The sequence below is a fragment of the Ranitomeya variabilis genome, chromosome 4 (assembly GCF_051348905.1).
Source record: "Ranitomeya variabilis isolate aRanVar5 chromosome 4, aRanVar5.hap1, whole genome shotgun sequence".
In the NCBI taxonomy this organism is placed as follows: Eukaryota; Metazoa; Chordata; class Amphibia; order Anura; family Dendrobatidae; genus Ranitomeya; species Ranitomeya variabilis.
The window spans coordinates 182855772-182872648 of NC_135235.1; the positions used below are offsets into that span (position 1 = coordinate 182855772).

Genomic DNA, 16877 nt, shown 5'->3' on the forward strand with positions numbered 1-16877 from the left:
AAAATCCGATTTTTTTGATTTTTTTAAAAAAACATTGATTTTTATCCACCCTGAAAGAGGCATAGATGCTCATGAGGAGAACATAATTTTACCTCTATACAAGTCACCAGTTCGACCACACTTAGAATCCTGTGCACAGTTCTGATCTCCGGTGTATAAGAAAGACGTAGCTAAACTGGAGCGGGTGCAGAGAAGAGCGATCAAGGTTATTAGAGGACTGGGGGGTCTGCAATACCAAGACCGGTTATTACACTTGGGGTTATTTTATATATTATTTATTTAGTTTGGAAAAACGAAGGCTAAGGGGTGATCTTATTACAATATATAAATACATGACAGGACAGTACAAAGATCTTTCTAATTATCTATTTACTCATAGACCTGAGACTGGGACAAGGGGGCATCCTCTACGTCTTGAAGAAAGAAAGTTTAAGCATAATAACAGAAGTAGATTCTTTACTGTAAGAGCAGTGAGACTATGGAACGCTCTGCTGTTGTACTCTGTTGTAATGAGTGAGTCATTACTAAAATTTAAGAAGGGACTGGATGCCTTTTTTTAAGGTATAATGGTACAGGTTATTTACACTAGATTCCTTGATAGGGCGTTGATCCGGGGAGCTAGTTTGATTGCTGGATGTGGAGTGGGAAAGGAATTTTTTCCCCAATGTGAAGCTTACTGTTTGCCACATGAGTTTTTTTTTGCCTTCCTCTGGATCATCATGTTAGGGCATGTTAGGTTAGGATATGGGTTTAACTAGATGAACTTGGTCTTCCTTCAACCTTAAAAACTATGTTAGAATTGGCAACAGAGGTTCTGGAGGAGAAATGGAATCTAGACTATAAGATAAAACATCAGCTTTCACATTCTTAGACACTAGCCAGAATGTTATAGAAAAATTAAGCCGAGAGAAAAAGCAAGGCCTCCCTAGGAGTTAACCTTTTAGCTGATTCAATGTAAGCTAAATTCTTATCAGTGATCACTGTAACTGGATGAACCGCCCCCTTGAAAAATGCCTCCATTCCTCAAAGGCCAATTTGACTCCTGTTTCCCAACATCATCATTTCTCTCCACCAGTGAAAATTTTTTAGAAAAATAATACATGGACGCAGATTAGTAAGTTTTGGTCTCCTGCAATAGACTGCCCCCACTCCGATCTCTGAAGCATCCATCTCCACAATGGACGGTTCTTGGAGATCAGGTTAGAGCAGGATTGTTGCAGACATAAAACACTCTTTTAAACTTTTCTTGTCTGCTTGTAAGCACTTTCCATAACCATTTTTCTATGTGGCTCAAATGCTTGTCTTATGGGGGACTGCTTAAAAAAGGTCACATTTTCTATTTCTGGTCGTCATTTATTTGGCGAATGCTTAGATGAGATTTTTCCAAGGTTAAAGGCATGAACAGTCACCGCTTTTACAAGAAGACCAGAACTAAATTTTTCTCCTTCCACCCCTTGTCCCGCCCTTGCTCTGGTTAATAGAAGCAAAATGTAGAAGACCAAAAGAATAGTCCACCCTCTAAACCATGCCACTTCTATTGCTTTCTTTTTTGCACTCATGTCTCCCAACTTCCCCATCTTAGGCACTCTTCCTTTTTTTTCCTCTGTATTTTTTTTTTTTTTGTTAAAGGTAACTTATGTCAAATAATGCTATTAACCTGCAGATATTGGGGCTAATCTGCAGGTTAATAGCTTTCTGACACCATGTGGCTGCCACATGGAGAGCCCCACTGCTGGGAGGAAATTAACTTTATTCTTCATTCTTCCAGCAGCGATCTGCTTATAGTCATAGGGGTGGCACCGCGCAGGTTCAGTTACTTCTTTGCGTATAGAGTGTAGTCTGTAATCAAGCCTCTGGCACTGACTGACAGCTGGCTCTGCTCTAGGGCCTGCTGCAGTCAGTATTGGGGGTGCGATTACGTCCTTTGCTCGCTCTCTGTAGTCTCACTGGTGACTGGACCAGTGCTGGCATCATCCATATGACTGAAACCCAAACGCTGCTGGAGGTATTAAAGTTAATCTCCTCCCGGCAGTGTGGGTTATCTGTGCGGGTGCCAAACTGTGGAAGAATGCTATTAACCTGCAGATTAACCCCTGGTATCTCAGACAAACCAATTCCATATTTTATTTAAATATTGTTTTTGTTCCCAAATAGATTCTGTATTCCTAGTTTTGGTCTTACGCCGGTTTCACATTAGCGTTTTGAGGAGCTGCGGAGGGCTGCGGACTTCCTCGGTGAAGCCCCACCCTTGGCCGCACCTCCGCCGCTAGCTCTGCCTACTTCTGCATGAGGCCTGCGTACCTATCTTTAACATTAGGTACGCAGGTCGTGCGGCTGTATGCGGATGCTGCCGCATGCGTCGTTTTGACGATGCGGCGACAGCGTAGGACGCGGCTTGTTGCAATTTTTTTTTTTCTACATCGTCAAAACTACGCATGCGGAAGCATCCGCATACAGCCGCACGACCTGCGTACCTAATGTTAAAGATAGGTACGCAGGCCTCATGCAGAAGTAGGCGGAGCTAGCGGAGGAGGTGCGGACGAAGGCGGGGCTTCACCGAGGAAGTCCGCAGCTCCTCAAAACGCTAGTGTGAAACTAGCCTTAAATGGGTCATCTGCCATTCAACTTCAAGTTGTGTCTTAAAGGTACATAGGCAAAAGTGAAAAAAGTTATTCAGGGTATTATCACTTATTAATGGAACAGCATATAGCATATTGCAAGGTCTGATGATATATATTGTTCCTCGACGAAAGAAAGTATACTTGAAAAAAAAATAAAATAAAATGCAACATAAAATCAATTATTTGTTTAACAACTTTTTTAATACGTTATTAACATATATACTGCTTTTTACATCCCAACTATATATCACAGATTTATAGAAGAACAGTCTTCCTTTGAGTATGGACAAGTGAATCATGCTTTGAGTGCTGCTATGAGGACATTGGTAAAAGAGTACATGATCTTGGTTACACAGCTGGAACACCTACAGAGGCAAGGACTGCTTTCTTTGCAGAAATTGTGGTTCTACATTCAGCCCACTTTAAGGACAATGGAGGTGTTGGTATCACTTGGTAAGTATTAATTGTCTGTACATATCCTTTTATTGTCCACTTTGGAAGTGCATTGAGCTGTAGGTTGGTTTGCTGCTATAGCGAAAAAAAAAACCTCTTTAACCCCTTCATGACCCAGCCTATTTTGACCTTAATGACCTGGCTGTTTTTTGCAATTCTGACCAGTGTCCCTTTATGAGGTAATAACTCAGGAACACTTCAATGGATCCTAGCGGTTTTGAGATTGTTTTTTCGTGACATATTGGGCTTCATGTTAGTGGTAAATTTAGGTCGATAATTTTTGCGTTTATTTGTGAAAAAAATGGAAATTTGGCGAAAATTTTGAAAATTTCGCAATTTTCAAATTTTTAATTTTTATTCTGTTAAACAAGAGAGTTATGTGACACAAAACAGTTAATAAATAACATTACCCACATGTCTACTTTATATCAGCACAATTTTGGAAACAAATTTTTTTTTTTTGCTAGGAAGTTATAAGGGTTAAAATTTGACCAGCGATTTCTAATTTTTACAACAAAATTTACAAAACCATTTTTTTTAGGGACCACCTCACATTTGAAGTCAGTTTGAGGGGTCTATATGGCTGAAAATACCCAAAAGTGACACCATTCTAAAAACTGCACCCCTCAAGGTACTCAAAACCACATTCAAGAAGTTTATTAACCCTTCAGGTGCTTCACAGCAGCAAAAGCAACATGGAAGGAAAAAATGAACATTTATCTTTTTAGTTACAAAAATGATCTTTTAGCAACAATTTTTTTATTTTCCCAAGGGTAAAAAGAGAAACTGGACCCCAAAAGTTATTGTACAATTTGTCCTGAGTACGCCGATACCCCATATGTGGGGGGAATCGCTGTTTGGGCACACGACAGGGCTCGGAAGGGAAAGAGCGCCGTTTGACTTTTTCAATGAAAAATTGGCTCCAATCTTTAGCGGACACCATGTCGCGTTTGGAGAGCTCCTGTGTGCCTAAATATTGGAGCTCCCCCACAAGTGACCCCATTTTGGAAACTAGACCCCCCAAGGAACTTATCTAGATGCATAGTGAGCACTTTGAAACCCCAAGTGCTTCACAAATTGATCCGTAAAAATGAAAAAGTACTTTTTTTTCACAAATAAATTATTTTAGCCTCAATTTGTTCATTTCCACATGGGCAACAGGATGAAATGGATCTCAAAATGTGTTGGGCAATTTCTCCTGAGTACACCGATACCTCACATGTGGGGGTAAACCACTGTTTGGGCACACGGCAGGGCTCGGAAGGGAAGGAGCGCCATTTGACTTTTTGAATGAAAAATTAGCTCCAATCTTTAGCGGACACCATGTCGCGTTTGGAGAGCCCCTGTGTGCCTAAACATTGGAGCTCCCCCACATGTGACCCCATTTTGGAAACTAGATCTCCCATGGAACTAGTCTTGATGTGCGGTGACCACTTTAAACCCCCAAGTGCTTCACAAATTGATCCGTAAAAATGAAAAAGTACTTTTTTTTCACAAAAAAATTATTTTAGCCTCAATTTGTTCATTTCCACATGGGCAACAGGATGAAATGGATCCTAAAATGTGTTGGGCAATTTCTCCTGAGTACACCGATACCTCACATGTGGGGGTAAACCACTGTTTGGGCACACGGCAGGGCTCGGAAGGGAAGGAGCGCCATTTGACTTTTTGAATGAAAAATTAGCTCCAATCTTTAGCGGACACCATGTCGCGTTTGGAGAGCCCCTGTGTGCCTAAACATTGGAGCTCCCCCACATGTGACCCCATTTTGGAAACTAGATCTCCCATGGAACTAGTCTTGATGTGCGGTGACCACTTTAAACCCCCAAGTGCTTCACATAAGTTTATAACGCAGAGCCGTGAAAATAAAAAATCTTTTTTCTTTCCTCAAAAATTATTTTTTAGCCCGCAATTTTTTATTTTCACAAGAGTAACAGGAGAAATTGGACCCCAAAAGTTGTTGCCCAGTTTGTCCTGAGTATGCTGGTACCCTATATGTGGGGGTAAACCACTGTTTTGGCACACATCGGGGCTCGGAAGGGAAGTAGTGACGTTTTGAAATGCAGACTTTGATGGAATGGTCTGCAGGCGTCACGTTGCATTTTCAGAGCCCCTGAGGTGCCTAAACAGTAGAAACCCCCCACAAGTGACCCTATTTTGGAAACTAGACCCCCAAAGGAACTTATCTAGATATGTGGTGAGCACTTTGAACCCCCAAGTGCTTCACAGAAGTTTACAACGCAGAGCTGTGAAAATAAAAAATAATTTTTCTTTCCTCAAAAATGTTTTAGCAAGCAATTTTTCATTTTCACAAGGTTAAAAGGAGAAATTGGACCCCAAAAGTTGTTGTCCAGTTTGTCCTGAGTACGCTGATATCCCATATGTGGGGGGAACCACTGTTTTGGCACACGTCGGGGCTCGGAAGGGAAGTAGTGACGTTTTGGAATGCAGACTTTGATGGAATGGTCTGCGGGCATCATGTTATGTTTGCAGAGCCCCTGATGTACCTAAACAGTAGAAACCCCCCACAAGTGACCCTATTTTGGAAACTAGACCCCCAAAGGAACTTATCTAGATATGTGGTGAGCACTTTGAACCCCAAAGTGCTTCACAGAAGTTTACAATGCAGAGCCGTGAAAATATAAAATAATTTTTCTTTCCTCAAATATGATGTTTTAGCAAGCAATTTTTTATTTTCACAAGGGTAACAGGAGAAATTGGACCCCAATAAATGTTGCCCAGTTTGTCCCGAGTATGCTGGTACTCCATATGTGGGGGTAAACCACTGTTTGGGACGTCGGGGCTCGGAAGGGAGGGAGCACCATTTGACTTTTTGAGCGCAAGATTGGCTGGAATCAATGGTGGCGCCATGTTGCGTTTGGAGACCCCTGATGTGCCTAAACAGTGGAAACCCCTCAATTCTAACTCCAACACTAACCCCAACACACCCCTAACCCTAATCCCAACTCTAGCCATAACCCTAACCACAACCCTAACCCCAACACACCCCTAACCACAACCCTAACCCCAACACACCCCTAATCCTAACCCTAATCCCAACCCTAACCACAACCCTAACCCCAACACACCCATAACCCTAACCACAAGCCTAATCTTAACCCTATTTCCAACCCTAGCCCTAATTCCAACCCTAACCTTAAGTCTATGTGCCCACGTTGCGGATTCGTGTGAGATTTTTCCGCACCATTTTTGAAAAATCCGCAGGTAAAAGGCAATGCGTTTTACCTGCGGATTTACTGCGGATTTCCAGTGTTTTTTGTGCGGATTTCACCTGCGGATTCCTATTGAGGAACAGGTGTAAAACGCTGCGTAATCCGCACAAAGAATTGACATGCTGCGGAAAATACAATGCAGCGTTCACGCGCTGTATTTTCCGCACCATGGGCACAGCGGATTTGGTTTTCCATAGGTTTACATGGAACTGTAAACCTGATGGAACACTGCTACGAATCCACAGCGGCCAATCCACTGCGGATACGCAGCCAAATCCGCACCGTGTGCACATAGCCTAATTCTAAGGCTATGTGCATACGCTGCGGAAAACGCTGCGGATCTGCAGTGTTTCCGCAGCTGCGGGTGCGTAGCAGTTTCCCGTGAGTTTATAGTTCAATGTAAACCTTTGGGAAACAAAAAACGCTGTGCCCATGCTGCGGAAAAAAATGCGCGGAAACGCAGCGGTTTACATTCTGGAGCATGTCACTTCTTTCTGCGGATTCCGCAGTGGTTTTACACCTGCTCCAATAGAAAACTGCAGTTGTAAAACAGCAGTGAAATCCGCAGAAAAACCACGGTGAATCCGCGATAAATCCGCAGCGGTTTTGCACTGCGGATTTACGTGTGCACATACCCTAACCCTAGTTCTAACCCTAACCCTAGTTCTAACCCTAACCCTAGTTCTAACCCTAACCCTAGTTCTAACCCTAACCCTAACCCTAGTTCTAACCCTAACCCTAACCCTAGTTCTAACTTTAGTGGGGGGAAAAAAAAAAAATATATATATTTTCTTTATTTTATTGTTGTCCCTACCTATGGGGGTGATAAAGGGGGGGGGGTCATTTACTATTTTTTTTATTTTGATCACTGTGATAGGTTTTATCACAGTGCTCAAAATGTACATCGAACGAATCTGCCGGCCGGCAGATTCGGCAGGCGCACTGCGCATGCGCCCGCCATTTTGGAAGATGGCGGCACCCAGGGAGAAGACGGATGGACACCGGGAAGCTCGGTAAGTATGAAGGGGGGGAGATCGGAGCACAGGGGGGGTGGATCGCAGCCCGGGGGGAGCAGACAGGAGGACGAGGGAGCGGACAGGAGGACGGAGGGGACCGGACCACCGAACAGAGGACTAAGGAGTAGATCTGGGGGGGGGGGGCAGACCAGCATTTCCAGCCATGGCCGATGATATTGCAGCATCGGCCATGGCTGGATTGCAATATTTCACCAGTTTTTTAGGTGAAATATTGCAAATTGCTCTGATTGGCTGTTGCACTTTCAACAGCCAATCAGAGCGATCGTAGCCACGGGGGGGGGGGGGGGGGGTGAAGCCACCCCCCTCCTGGGCTGAAGTACCACTCCCCCTGTCCCTGCAGGTCGGGTGAAATTGGAGTTAACCCTTTCACCCGATCTGCAGGGACGCGATCATTCTGTGACACAGCATATGCGTCACAGGTCGGATTGGCACCGACTTTCATGACGCATACGCTGTGTCACAGGTTGGGAAGGGGTTAATTCTTCTTCCTTAGTGAGTGTGAACGAGCTGAGTGTGTCCAGAGTGTAAGTGCGAAGGGACGTAAGTGTGTGACTTGTGATTCAGTGGCTTTGGATTCAGGGAGTTTGCAAGGGAGGAATTACGGAATTGCTGTTTGTATTTAATACTTTGTATTTCGTTTTACTTAACATTTTTCTCCTTAGCCTCATTGGGGGACACAGGACTGTGGGTGTATGCTACTGCCGCCAGGAGGCTGACACTAAGTAAACATAAAAAAAAGTTTAGCTCCTCCTCCGCAATATACACCTTGACACTGACCGCAGGCGAACCCAGTTCATACTTAGTGTCTGAAAGAGGCACACGCCTGGTTCCCAGACCTCCTGACCCTATTTTGGAGGCGAGACAGGGGCGACGGACCCTATTGAAGGGGTCCGATCTCCCCAAATCATCAACGGGCGGGCACGTGGAGTGTCGCCTCCACGTATCCTCTTCCGCGACGTGGGACTTGCCGGACTAAGCCCTGACCACCCTAAGGTAATGGAACCCTAGTTTGTACAGGTGCATACGGATTGTCCGTGCGGCCCCCAACTACATCACCAATGCTAGACAGCGGTGATAAAGGGGGGCGGATGGCCCCTCTCCTCATCCTATGGAAAGGAAGATGGAGTTAGGGTGCCTGCACCATCTTTTGGTTACACATAGCCCCCTCACGCGGGCGCCAGCATTCAAGAAGGGCTGCCTGTGGGGGGGCTATGAGGGCTCCTGAAGCGCGCATCATACCGGGGGTCTGGAGGGCAGGACTGCTCTGCGGGCTCCTCGCTTTCTTAGACGACGCTGCGGTCTGGCTGCGACTGGTGGCCAGAGTTTGTTTTTTTTTTCTGCCGGTGGCGCCGCGGTCTCCTTGTTTCTGGCGGCGTCGTGGCCTTTGTATTACGGGTGGCGCCGCACTGCGGATCGCCAGCGTCACTTCCGGGACGGCCGATAATTTAGTCCCCGGCTTCTATCAGGAAGTAGGCTGCGGATGGAAGTCCCAGCCGCATCATTTTCCGGAGGCTCTGCCCCTTCCCCTCGCCGAGCACTGGAAAAGCAAAATCTAGGCCACAGAAGCTGCCGTTTCCGGCTCCGCCCACTAGTGAGGGCGCTCTTTTTCAAAAAGGCAGCTCCTATTCTTTGCTCTGGGACAGGTTCCACAAGACGAACGGGGACATAGGACTGGGGTAAGTGCTACTCCCCCCAGCCTGACATCATTAAGCTCTGCATTGCTACGGCCTATCTAGATCTTCCTGATTATAGCATTGCAGGGCACCATGTCTAGAAAGGCCAAAACTAACACGGTACTATATACCGCATGTGTAGTCTGCTTTTCCGCATGGCCGCATGGCCAGAGTAATTGTCTCTATGAGGCCTGCGTCTCTGAATGCGCTCAGGAGCCCTCCCCTGTGACTCAGGTAGATGCCGTGGTTTCTCCCCCGGAATGGGTGCTGTCCTTGTCACAGTCTATGGCATCCCTAACTAAGGCAATCGAGTCCTGCCGTTGAAAGGTCTTCCGACTCTCAGGAGCCTTTGGCCTGCAGGGGCCGCACTCGCACTAGGCAGACGCAGGGAAAGCGAACCCACACAGCGTCTCCCGGTCCATCAGGGGCATCTGCGTCCTGGAGTTCCGCCTCTCGTTCACCTTCTCCAGTGGAGAGCGGTGAATTCGGTTCGGACTACGATTCCGAGGGATCCCTCAATCTAGAGGCGCCTGATTACCAGGAGTCAGTAGACAGCCTAATTAAGGCTGTCAACCAAACCCTGGGTATAGAGGACGAATCTACCTTGACCTCTGGTCATAAGGTATCATTCAAGAGGGCCAAGCAGTCTCATAGGGTGTTCGCTTCTCACCCCGAGTTTGAGGACTTGGTCCAACGTCACAGGGAGCACCCAGACAGACTTTTTGCGGGACAGAATGCTCTGAATGCTAGATACCCTTTTGCTCCTGAACTGCGTAAGAAATGGGCAGAATCCCCTTCGGTAGATCCTCCGGTTTCTCGTTTGGCCGCTAATACACTGTTATCCCTTCCCAATGGTTCATCTATTAAGGATCCTACTGATCGGCTTATTGATAGTTTTGCTCGTTCAGTCTTTGAGGCTTCAGGTTCAGCTCTGTCGCCCTCTTTTGCGGCGACGTCGGTAGCTAAGTCCATGATGTCCTGGTCAGAATCTTTGACCAAGGCTCTTCAGGAGAGGGATCTTCAGTGGAATTGACTGAGATGTCAAATCAAATAGCTCTAGCTGGGAGCCACCTGATAAATGCGTCTTTAGACGCAGAGAACTGTGCGGCTACAGCGGCAGCAAACGCTATTGCCATCAGAAGGGCTCTTTGGTTGAGAGCATGGCAAGCAGATTCTACCTCTAAGAAATCTCTTACAACCCTTCCTTATCAGGGGGGGCGATTATTTGTAGAAAAGTTTGATCAGCTCATTTCTTTTTTTTTTCCAAACTGTTTTTATTAAACATTTTCAATTAAACATTTTCAACATTAGCATATTAACATACAAACATAGGTACACGGAATTACCTCCCTCTTTCCGGTATTACAGAAGCCCATTATTAAAGACGGTAGCTATTTTAGCGTTCCAATTTGCAAATTAAAGGCAAAGTACCTCTCAATCAAGATAAACATAAGGCTAAAAACATAGAATTCAACATGGAAATACAATACGAGTGGACTACCACTCTGTAACTAGAAAACCCCAAATGGTGAGAGAGGGGACGTTATAGCTGAAGAAAAAAATGAAAAACAAAAAAGAGGGGGGAGGGGTCAACAAACAGATTAGGGAAAGTCGAAGGGAGGGGAGGGAGGGGGGGGAACACACGGCTCCGCACTTCGCCCAATGTGTTATTTAGGAGACCACTCCGCTCACAAGGGTGTTCGGCCTGCTACCGCCTGTTCCAGGAACCATGTAGTTGTACAGAAGCATTGTTTGAGCCTCTGTTGTATATGCGTTGGAAGGATGGGTATAAGTGGCTGCCATAGTTCAAAAAAATTTTGGGTTTTTAGTTCTTTCTGAAGGGATGCTTCCACCCAATCCATCCTAAATAGGAAGGAGAGTTTGTCCAGGAAGATCCTCAGGGTGGGCACATTAGGTGCCAGCCAGGTTTGTAAAATCGTTTTCCGGGCCGAGGCCGAAATCATGTACAGGAATTTTCTACCATGAGTGGGGATCACAACCCCTTCATTAGTAATGTACCCGAAAAGAGCCCAGGCTGGGGTAAGAGCCACTCTATATGGTGTATGCGTATGAGTAAATACAAGTATGCGTTGCCAAAATTGTTGGATTTGTGAGCAAGCCCATAAACAGTGGAACATGTCTGCCTCGACCTCTCCACACCTGGAACGATCAGCTCATTTCTGATACAACGGGAGGGAAAAGCAATTTTCTTCCACAGCAGAGGATTAAGCAGCCTTTTCGTCGCCAGTTCCAGTCTCGCTTTAAGCCCTTTCGTAATACCAAGTGGACCCCAACGTCAAATCCCGCTGCTCCAGGGCGACCCAATCAGGACAGAGATCATCAGCTCTCCTACAGGGCTAACCCGTTGGGAAGAATGCTATCTCAGGGAAGGAGATCTAGGTCCCATAGGTTTTCGTCCAAATGACTGTAGTTGGTCTCTGGTTTCCGCCGACAAAGTAGGCGGCCGCCTACTCTTTTTTCACCAGTCCTGGCTCACTGTGGTTCATGACAGATGGGTAAGAGAACTGGTGTCTTCAGGATACAAGGTAGAGTTTGTCAACCTCCCCCCTTGCCGGTTCTTTCCTTCCCGCCTTCCCAGCTCAAAATCCCGGGTACAGGCCCTGTTCAATTCTATAGAGTCTCTTCGGCTCCGCGGAATCATTATTCCAGTTCCAAAGGAAGAAAGATTTCAGGGGTTCTATTCCAACCTGTTCTTAGTTCCCAAGAAAGACTGATCGGTAAGGACCATTTTAGACCTGAAACGTTTAAACAGGTTTGTCAACATTCGTTGCTTTCGAATGGAATCTCTTCGATCAGTCATTGCGTCAATGGAAAAGGGAGAGTTCTTAGCTTCAATAGATATTCAAGATGCATATCTGCATGGGACAGGAATCCATTCTCTCTCAACCTCAGGTGCCGTCTATCTTTTCAGGTCAGACAGGCTCTCTCATGGTGGTCAACGAGCCCATCTTTACAACAGGGGAAACCTTTTCCCCCAGTCCATTGGCTAGTAGTCATGACAGACGCCAGCCTTCTAGGTTGGGGAGCAGTATTTTACCGCCACACAGCCCAGGGATGCTGATCCTCGCAGGAGTCAACAGGTCCTCTGCTGGGCCGAGATGAATCACTCGGTGATTTCAGCAGTCCACAACCAGCAGTCCACATCCCGGGCGAGAAAAACTGGGCTGCGGATTTTCTCAGTCGACAGGGTCTTGCGTCTGGGGAATGGTCTACATCCCGAAGTATTTCAACAGATATGTCAACACTGGGGAACCCCGGATGTAGACCTGATGGCTTTAGGGAGGAATGCCAAAGTACCCAGGTTTGTCGCCCGATATCGAGATCCACAGGCGATTTCTGTGGATGCATTAGTTTTGCCTTGGGGCAGTTTCATCTTCCATATCTGTTTCCCCCTCTAGCACTGCCCCTGAAGGTAATCAGAAAGGTCAAGACAGAAGGAGTTCCAGCTATCCTGGTCGCCCTGGATTGGCCTCGTCGGTCATGGTATGCAGACCTAGTGCAGCTGCTCGCCGGAGCTCCGTGGCGGCTTCCGGACCGCCCAGATCTACTTTCGCAGGGCCCGATCTACCACCAGAACTTAGGTGCCCTGTGTTTAACGGCCTGGCCATTGAATCTTTGATTCTAACACAGGCCGGGTTTTCCCAAGAGGTAGCCGCTACCATGATTAGCGCCCGGAAATCCGTCTCTGCACGTAGTTATCATCACACCTGGAAGGTTTTCCTTTCATGGTGCAGAGGGCGTGGGCTCCCCCCACTACTTTTCTCCATCCCAAACATTCTTGCGTTTCTCCAAACCAGCCTGGATTCAGGGCTTGCATTGAGTACACAGGATCACTATTAATCTACAGGTAAAAACTTTCCTACAGGGAGTAGCTCATAAGGTTCCGCCTTACAGAGCCCCCCTGGATGCTAGGGACCTTAATCTGGTCTTAAGTGCCTTGCAGGAAGTTCCTTTCGAACCCCTTCAGGACGTCTCTTTAACTTACCTTTCCTTGAAAGTTGTATTCTTGGTGGCTGTTACTTCAATTAGTCAGGTATCGGAGCTGGCTGCCCTATCCTGCCGGGCTCCTTTTCTACGATTCCATCAGGATAAGGTGGTGCTCAGACCAGCACCCTCCTTTTTACCATAGGTGGTTTCTTCGTTCCACATTAACGAGGACATTGTCTCGCCTTCTTTCTGTCCGGCGCCAACGCACAGTGTGGAAAAAGCTCTCCTTACGTTAGACCTAGTGAGAGCGCTGAGAAGTTACGTGTCACGGACAGCGGTTTGTCCTCCCTGAGGGTCACAGGAAGGGACTTGCGGCCTCGAGATCAATCTTGGCCAGGTGGATACGATCAGCTATTCAGGAGGCCTACCGCATCAAGAGCGTAGTCGTTCCGACCAGAATCAAAGCACATTCCACTCGGGCAGTGGGGGCTTCCTGGGCGCTTCGGCACCAGGCTTCAGCAGAACAGGTTTGCAAGGCCGCAACCTGGTCTAGTTTGCATACCTTTTCCAAACACTAAAATATCCACACTCAGACTTCGGCAGACGCAAGTCTGAGTAGAAGGATTCTTCAGGCAGCGGTAGCGCACCTATAGCCGGCAGATGCCTGGATGTTATACCAGTGAGTTAATTTCCCACCCAGGGACAAAAATTCCAAGTGTGGTGAAATTGCAAAAAAAAGTGCAATCCCCCACGTTTTTGTTTTTGTCTTTTTTGCTAGGTTCACTAAATGCTAAAACTGACCTGCCATTTTGATTCTCCAGGTCATTGTGAGTTCATAGACACCAAACATGTATAGGTTCTTTTTTTAACTAAGTGGTAAAAAAAATTCCAAACCTTGCTAAAAAAAAATAAATAAAAAATGCACAATTTACCGATACCCGTAGCGTCTCAATTTTTCGTTATCTCGGGTTGGATGAGGACTTATTTTTTGCGTGCCGAGCTGACATTTTTAAAATACGATTTTGGTGCAGATCCGTTCTTTTGATCGCCCGTTATTGCATTTTAATGCATTGTCACGGTGACGAAAAAACCTTAATTCTGGCGTTTCAAATTTGTTTTCTCACTACGCCGTTTAGCAATCAGGTTAATCCTTTTTTTACTTGATACATCGGGCGATTCTGAACGTGGCGATACCAAATGTGTATACTAGATGGTGGCCCCATTCTAACACATCGAGTATTCTAGAATATATACAGTTAGGTCCATATATATTTGGACAGAGACAACATTTTTCTAATTTTGGTCATAGACATTACTACAATGAATTTTAAACAAAACAATTTGGATGCAGTTGAAGTTCAGACTTTCAGCTTTCATTTGAAGGTATCCACATTAAAATTGGATGAAGGGTTTAGGAGTTTCAGCTCCCTAACATGTGCCACCCTGTTTTTAAAGGGACCAAAAGTAATTGGACAGATTCAATAATTTTAAATAAAATGTTCATTTTTAGTACTTGGTTGAAAACACTTTGTTGGCAATGTCTGCCTGAAGTCTGGAACTCATGGACATCACCAGACGCTGTGTTTCCTCCTTTTTGATGATCTGCCAGGCCTTCACTGCGGTGGTTTTCAGTTGCTGTTTGTTTGTGGGCCTTTCTGTCTGAAGTTCAGTCTTTAACAAGTGAAATGCATGCTCAATTGGGTTGAGATCAGGTGACCGACTTGGCCATTCAAGAATATTCCACTTCTTTGCTATAAACTCCTGGGTTGCTTTGGCTTTGTTTTGGGTCATTGTCCATCTGTAGTATGAAACGACGACTAATCAGTTTGGCTGCATTTGGCTGGATCTGAGCACACAGTATGGCTCTGAATACCTCAGAATTCATTCGGCTGCTTCTGTCCTGTGTCACATCATCAATAAACACTAGTGACCCAGTGCCACTGGCAGCCATGCATGCCCAAGCCATCACACTGCCTCCGCCGTGTTTTACAGATGATGTGGTATGCTTTGGATCATGAGCTGTACCACACCTTCACCATACTTCTCTTTCCATCATTCTGGTAGAGGTTGATCTTGGTTTCATCTGTCCAAAGAATGTTCTTCCAGAACTGTGCTGGCTTTTTTAGATGTTTCTACCAGCCCCGCAGTGTGTTATGCATTATGCACAGTGTGGGGCTGGGATTACCAAGGTGGGTGGCCGCACAGGCGCCGTTTGCAAGCCTGGCTGTGACGTCAGACGGCCAAAGCTCACTGCGCCTGCACCAGACAGTACTACACAGTGCAGGCGCCGGATTACATGCGAAAGCAGCGCGGAGGGGGCGGCGCCCGGCTCCCCTGAAGATTTGAGTGATGGCAGTGTGGCGTTTCAAGCAGGGGGGTGAGGACCTGCCTCCCTGGCGAAAGACAGGTATTTTTGAGAAGTTATAAAACGCTTTATTTTGGGAATACATGCACCAAAAACTAAAAGAGCCACCTTGTTAGAATGCAGCATTACTGCTGCACAAGGTGGCTCTTTTAGTTTATAACGGCTGGAGGGGGTGACAGTGGCCCTTTAAGGATGGCTTGTTTCACCTGCATGGAGAGCTCTTTTGACCGCATGTTTACTTCACAGCAAAACCTTCCAAATGCAAGCAGCACAACTCAAATCAACTCCAGGCCTTTCTTATGCTTAATTGAGAATGACATAACAAAGGGATTGCCCACACATGTCCATGAAATAGCCTTGGAGTCAATTGTCCAATTACTTTCGGTCCCTTTAAAAACAGGGTGGCACATGTTAAGGAGCTGAAACTCCTAAACCCTTCATCCAATTTTAATGTGGATACCCTCAAATGAAAGCTGAAAGTCTGAACTTCAACTGCATCTGAATTGTTTTGTTAAAAATTCATTGTGGTAATGTCTACAACCAAAATTAGAAAAATGTTGTCTCTGTCCAAATATATATGGACCTAACTGTATGTAGTGAGTGAACTACATCACACTGTGACTGACAGAACTTATTCAATAAACTTGACTGAACCACGTGGCACTGTGACTGACAGAACTTAGTCAGTAAACGCGACTGAACTGCGTGGCACTGTGAGTGGGTTAAGAGCTGGCTCAGGGATAGGAAACAAAGGGTGGTTATTAATGGAGCACACTCGGACTGGGTCGCGGTTAGCAGTGGGGTACCACAGGGGTCAGTATTGGTCCCTCTTCTTTTTAACATATTTATTAATGACCTTGTAGGGGGCATACAGAGCAGAATTTCAATATTTGTCGATGACACTAAACTCTGCAGGGTAATCAATGAAGGGGAGGACAGTTTTATATTACAGGATGATTTATGTAAACTAGAAGCTTGGGCTGACAAATGGCAAATGAGCTTTAATGGGGATAAATGTAAGGTCATGCACTTGGGAAGAAGTAATAAGATGTATAACTATGTGCTTAATTCTAAAACTCTGGGCAAAACCGTCAATGAAAAAGATCTGTGTGTATGGGTGGATGACAAACTCACATTTAGTGGCCAGTGTCAGACAGCTGCTACAAAGGCAAATACAATAATAGGATGCATTAAAAGAGGTATAGATGCTCATGAGGAGAACACAATTTTACCTCTATACAAGTCACTAGTGCAACCACACTTAGAATACTGTGCACAGTTCTGGTCTCCGGTGTATAAGAAAGACATAGCTGAGCAGGTGCAGAGAAGAGCGACCAAGGTTATTAGAGGACTGGGGGGTCTGCAATACCAAGATAGGTTATTACACTTGGGGCTATTTAGTTTGGAAAAAGGAAGACTAAGGGGTGATCCTATTTTAATGCATAAGTATATGAGGGGACAGTACAAAGACCTTCCTGATGATCTTTTTAATCATAGACCTGAGACAGGGACAAGGGGGCATCCTCTACATCTGAAGGAAAGAAGGT

The 16877-nt window shown here is 45.8% G+C and overlaps 1 protein-coding gene across 3 annotated transcripts in view; it reads left to right on the forward strand.

Annotated features, from left to right (window-relative positions):
• Positions 1-16877, forward strand: part of TUBGCP2 (tubulin gamma complex component 2) — a 362650-nt gene that overhangs the window by 96898 nt on the left and 248875 nt on the right. For all 3 annotated transcript variants that reach the window (XM_077259452.1, XM_077259455.1, XM_077259454.1), the window contains exon 7: positions 2875-3074. In XM_077259452.1, coding sequence (XP_077115567.1) covers positions 2875-3074 — 200 coding nt within the window. The remainder of the gene's footprint in view (positions 1-2874; positions 3075-16877) is intronic.